Source organism: Notolepis coatsorum, assembly GCF_963971535.1.
Source record: "Notolepis coatsorum genome assembly, chromosome: 19".
In the NCBI taxonomy this organism is placed as follows: domain Eukaryota; kingdom Metazoa; phylum Chordata; class Actinopteri; order Aulopiformes; family Paralepididae; genus Notolepis; species Notolepis coatsorum.
Window position 1 is genome coordinate 11,473,148 of NC_140183.1, and position 6,000 is coordinate 11,479,147.

General features: G+C 46.5%; 1 protein-coding gene across 1 annotated transcript in view; it reads right to left on the bottom strand.

The window, feature by feature from the left end:
• The window catches only part of LOC311245936 (dynein axonemal heavy chain 1-like), a gene marked incomplete at both ends in the record, with an annotated part of 135,727 nt that overhangs the window by 46,628 nt on the left and 83,099 nt on the right, over nt 1-6,000 (bottom strand). Inside the window, one exon of the mRNA XM_084335960.1 lies at nt 5,842-6,000. This exon is cut by the window's right edge and continues 13 nt beyond it. Coding sequence (XP_084192086.1) covers nt 5,842-6,000 — 159 coding nt within the window. The remainder of the gene's footprint in view (nt 1-5,841) is intronic.

The window sequence follows — 6,000 nt, forward strand, 5'->3', positions numbered from 1 at the left end:
CAGGAGGGGACATGAGGGGACAGGAGGAGACAGGAGGAGACAGGAGGGAACAGGAGGGAACAGGAGGGGACAGGAGGAGACAGGAGGAGACAGGAGGGGACAGGAGGAGACATGAGGGGACAGGAGGGGACAGGAGGACACAGGAGGGGACAGGAGGGGACAGGAGGAGACAGGGGGGGACAGGAGGAGACAGGAGGAGACAGGAGGAGACAGGAGGGGACAGGAGGACACAGGAGGGGACAGGAGGACACAGGAGGGGACAGGAGGAGGTGGTAAGAGGGGACAGGAGGGGACAGGAGGAGGTGGTAAGAGGGGACACCCCACACATTCACAGAGAGGAGCGCATGTATGTGTTGTATTACACACACGTTAATGAACAATGCACACATTTTCAGATTCAGTACAAATTAAAATTTTGAGGTCTCGATTTGATTAGATTTTCGACCCCTCATGCGTTAAATGTATTCATACTATACTACAGATCACTAATTATAGATTATGTATATATACACAGCTTGGTTTGTTTCAGAAAAATACATATTTCAAAGTCGAAAACAATGAAAATGAGACCTAGTTTATTTATTTTTCAATAATTGATGAATTAATTATTTATCATTTTAAAAATGTTTGTCCAAAATAAATGTTGTTGTTTACATGTCGCTCCTGCTTTACTCACTGTGCTAAACGCTCCCTAGTCCTAGTCTGACCCCTCCTTATTTAAATTGTCATCTATTCCCTATAACACCAGAGCTGCTCACCATATCTTGCTAGATGTTCCCCATGTCAACACTTCCTTCAGTCAATCCTCCTTCCAATTTGCTGCTCCCAGCAGTTGGAACAAGATGCAAAAGACTTTGAAAATGGACAAATTGATCCCCATCACTACTTTTTCAGGACTCTATCGAGAGTTGTTTACACACACCTGCAACTGTCACCCAGCCTTTTAACTGTTCTGCTTCATGTATGCCTCTTTGTAATTTTATTTGGTTGTTTGAGGTATGTTTTAATTATTTCCCTTACCTCTGTGATGTATGTACCATCTGTCTCCTTTCTATTTATTTTTATTTTCTATTACATTTTTTGTCCCCTTTCCCTGTTACCCTTCAAGGAAACCTTTTGTCATCTCGCCAGGCCATCATTGGAAATAAGAATTTGTTCTTAACCTCTTAAGCCCGAGCCCTATTTTCTAAAAATCCGCCTAAAAATACATACAAGATACAAGAGTTTTATTTGTCACGGCATACAGGTATACAGTGAAATGCGGGGGGTCTCGCCCGCAACGATGTGCATAATACAAGTAATAATAATAATAATAATAATAATAATAATAATAATAATAATAATAATAATAATAATAATAATAATAATAATAGAGTCCAACCAATAGAGCGACATAGTGCAATAAACAAGTAAACAAAGTAGGCATATCGGTATCTGTACGTGAGTTATTTACAGAGCATGGTAGGACATGCTAGGTCCTGTAGCAGTGCAGTACACTGTTAGCTACGGATGAGGCACTGGGTCTTTATGTACACTGCTATACAATGCTATATTATACAATCTCAAGCTATACTATTCTTAAAGTGACCTTCCTTCTGTAAAGTGTCCATAGTGTGAGCGTGTGCAGCATGAGTGTGTGTGTGCTCATGTTAAAGTGGCTGCTAGTGTGTGAGCGTATACAGTGTGTGTGCTCATGTGTGCTTGTGCGTGGAGAGTTCAGTGTTCAAGGCTCTGATGGCCTGGGGGAAGAAGCTGAGCCGAAGTCTCTCTGTCCTCGTTACTGGTGCTCACAGGCGTTTGCCTGACCGCAGCAGCATGAACAGGCTGTTGTTGGGGTGGTGAGGGTCTTTCATTAATCTGCAGGCTCTGGATTTGCACCTCTTGTTGTATAGGATCTGCAGGGTTGGTAGTGCAATACCCGTGGTACGCTCGGCTGAGCGCACCACTCTCTGTAGGGCCTTCTTGTCCTGTGCCGTGCTGTTGCCATACCAGGCAGTGATGTTTCCAGTCAAGATGCTCTCTACAGCTCCGGAGTAGAAGGACTGGAGTATCTTCCCAGATACTCTGAACTTCCTTAACTGTCTCAGGTGGTAGAGGCGCTGCTTCGCCTTTTTTACGACTGAGTCTATGTGTGTTGTCCATGTCAGGTCCTCTGAGATGTGGACCCCCAGGTACTGCTGCTCACCCTGTCCACGGTAGCCCCGTTTATCCACAGTGGTGTGTGTGCCTCCTGCTGTCTCCTCCTAAAATCCACGATCAGCTCCTTGGTTTTACCAATGTTCAGGAGCAGGCTGTTGTCCTGGCACCAGCGTTCCAGTACCTCAACCTCCTCCCGGTAGGCCTTCTCATCGTTGTCCGAGATCAGCCCCACCACCACTGTGTCGTCCGCAAACTTCACTATGGAGTTGGAGCTGAACTTGGCCACACAGTCGTGTGTGTATAGTGAGTACAACAGGGGGCTCAGAACACAGCCCTGGTGGGACCCGATGCTCAGGGTGATGGTGTTGGAGGTCTGACCCCCCACCCTGACCGCCTGGGGCCTTTCGCTCAGAAAGTCCAGTATCCAGGCGCTCAGAGCAGTCTCACATAGCCCCCCTTCTGTCGGTCCAGGTGAGAGAGGGTGCTGTGCAGTACTTGGGAGACCGCATCATCAGTGGACCTGTTTGGCCTGTATGCAAATTGCATAGGGTCCATATCACTGGGGAGGGAGGCACAAATGTGATCCTTGACCAGCCTCTCGAAACATTTCATGGCCACAGAGGTGAGTGCCACCGGTCTGTAGTCATTGAGACATGTTGGGGAGGGTTTCTTTGGTACAGGGATGATGGTAGACATCTTGAAGCAGGCAGGGACCACTGACTACGCCAGGGATCGATTAAATATGGCGGTGAACACAGGGGCTAGCTGGTTAGCACAGGACTTAAGTATGCGTCCTGTTATTCCATCTGGGCCAGCAGCTTTTCTGGTGTTCACCTGCATAAATGCTCTTCTCACACTGTGTACCGACAACGAGAGAGCGTCCCCGCCCCCCCGCGGTTGCCCCCCCCCTCCACAACAGCCGGCGCGCCAGTGACGTCACTAGCCGTTGAGCTAACGGTGCCACTGTCTACACCAAACCGAGCGTAGAAAGAGTTGAGTTTGTCCGCGAGAGAGGCGTCGTCGCTCCCCATTGAGGGGGCGCTAACTTTGTAGTCAGTTATCGTCCTCAGTCCCCGCCATAAGCCTCTTGTGTCGTTTTGTGCCATTTGTGTCTCCAATTTATCAGCATATGTCCGTTTTGCAAGTTTTACAGCCTTGCGCAGAGTATAGACTGTAGCCTTATACTCCTCCATGTTTCCTGACTCTCTGCCCAGGTTGTAGGCAGTGGTGCAGGATTTCAGAGCTGCTCTGATAGTACTATCCACCCACGGTTTCTGATTTGGGAAGACCCACACCTTTTTAGTAGGGACAATACTATCAGCCAGTGTTGTACTGAAGCTCACACCGGTGTCCGCGAGCTCGCTGACGTCACTGGCGCTTCCTTGAAACATCCCCCAGTCGACGTCCTCGAGAGCGTCCTGAAGCGTGGCCTCTGATTGGTCGGTCAAATTTTTTGTCTCACGTGACGCCGTCGTGTAATATAGAATAGCACGCCTATAAATGACCTTATTATAGCCAAGTCACACATCTATGGATCGGGCCAAATCTCCTCTTTCCAATGGCAGAGTTCAATCTGGATTTAGTATCACTGTGTCATGTTTTTGCTTTATTTCACCTTTCTGTGAGGGACAGCTGTCTATTTTCACCTCTCTGTGAGGGACAGCTGTCTATTTCACCTCTCTGTGGTTAATTGCCTCATGGGTCGGCAGGTGTGTGGGCTTGATTGCACCTGATTCAGTGCAGCTGTGCCTATGGCAATGCTGAGTCTATTTAAGTTTGGATCTCGCAGTGTCAACTGCTTATTCATTTCCTAGTGTTGCCTATCCTTTTGGTCACGCTTATTATATTGAAGTGTAGCGCTGATCTGATTCAGAATTTATCCTTTATTGTAGTCATTCTTGTTTTGGGCTACTGGCTTATTTTACACTTTATTTTATAGAGGCTGACCCCTTTATGGTAGTGTTTTCTTGTGTTCTTTTGGAACTGTCCTTTGCACATAAACTCCCTTGGTGGAGGTTTATTGTTTTGTTTTCAATATAAACTCTGTTTTTAGGAGTTGCCTTTGTAGTTTATTTATTTTTCTACAATACCTCTTTAATGAGTGTCGTCCTGTTTTTTTGGACTTTACTTATTTTCTTAAATACTCACTTTGAGGCTTCCACCTGTAAAGGTTGTTTTTATTTTTTTTGCGTTCTAATTTATCCAAATAACGTTCAGGTTTGTGGTAGATAATCCCGAAAAATAAGATACATTTACAAAATGTCACAAGTCATATGATTGTCAGGAGCTGGCTTGAACTGGGTAGTGTCGTTTTTTCGAAATTCCAACGCCATTCGAAAGCTCTGGGTCTCTCGTCTCATTGAAAATGGGGGACCCTGATGTAAACAAGACAAAAGTCATTCTCTGGTCTGCATCCCCTTAACAATTGTGTGTATTGATCTGTACTGTATTGTACCCATTCTGCAATCTGTTAATAAAGTTTTAAATCAATCAATCAAACTTTTCTCCTCATATGACTACAAACAAAATGGCGACATCCATTCTAAATGGCGGATATTCGCTATTTTTCTTTTTTCTTTTAAATCTTTTTCCCCCTCCTTTTTCCTCCGATTTTCTCCCATCCCAATGTTAGTCGTTATGCCAATTCCCAATCCCCTTCCTGGTCGCTGCGCACTTACCCCCCACAGTCGGTCTGGGAGAGTGGAGGCTATCACGTGCTTCCTCCGACACACGTCTAGCCAATCAACTTCTTTTCACCTGGCAGCGCGGACTCTCACTGAGAGGGTGTAACGTGTGGAAGGATCACACTACCCGCCTTAGATCCTATCCGCGCTGAGCAGGCTCCCCGACCGAACTGTAGGAGTCGCTGTTTACAACGACCCGGACCCACCCCGCCAGCTTTCCCACCCTCTAATACAGCCAATTGTATTAGTGTGAACGGCCAGCCAAGCTGGTGACAACGCCGGAGCTGTGAGCTGGATTCGAACAGGCGAATCCAGCGTCTCCGGTGTTGGTGACGAACGCAATCTCCACTACGCCACCTGACCGCCCTGATATTCGCTAATTTCTGAATACATTCCCAAAACTAATATTTCACTAATAACACTTTAACCTATTGATAAACAAACATATTGCTGAAAATATACACTATGACTGCTGTTTTGACAGGGTTAGGATCTTTACTCTTGGCAACATTTGAAGAAGAAATAAACGCAACATTAATTCATACAGTCTGTAGAGATGGATTTATGGCTTGGGTCCGGTAGCGGACCCGTCGGGCTTAAGACCTGCCTGGTTAAATAAAAAATGTATCCCCTCCCTACTTCTCATTTCCCCACGTGGAATGCACCTGATTGGATATTGCTGGTGCTCTAGTGTGACCTCTAGTGCGACATCTAGTGGCTGAATGTTATCTACACATAGCGCCTTTAAATATGAACATGTGTCAAAAAGTCACGGAAGAAGTTGACCCAGACACAGTGGTGTGTTTGTCCTGCTTCACATGTCCTGCTTCACAGTGGTGTGTTTGTCCCGTCTTCACATGCCGTAAAAACTACAACTCAGCCATCCAATAACTCTGTGTGAACCCGAGGTATTGGGGAAATCACATTACTTCAAACCTTTAAAGTGTACAGCAGCTGTACATGCTTTAATGAAACCTGGGTCTGGTTAGTGTTGTGTGCGTGTCCTCAGTGTGCTCACCAGTCCCGCCATGGCTGTGGGGTTACCCTCCAGCTCAGGCAGCTCGTTGAGGAAGGAGGCAGCTACAGACTGAAGGGCCTCCGGTGGCCAAGGACTGAACCAGTCTATAGTACAACACGTCACCAGGGAGGGGAACTGCCTCAGTCGCGCACGGAACAC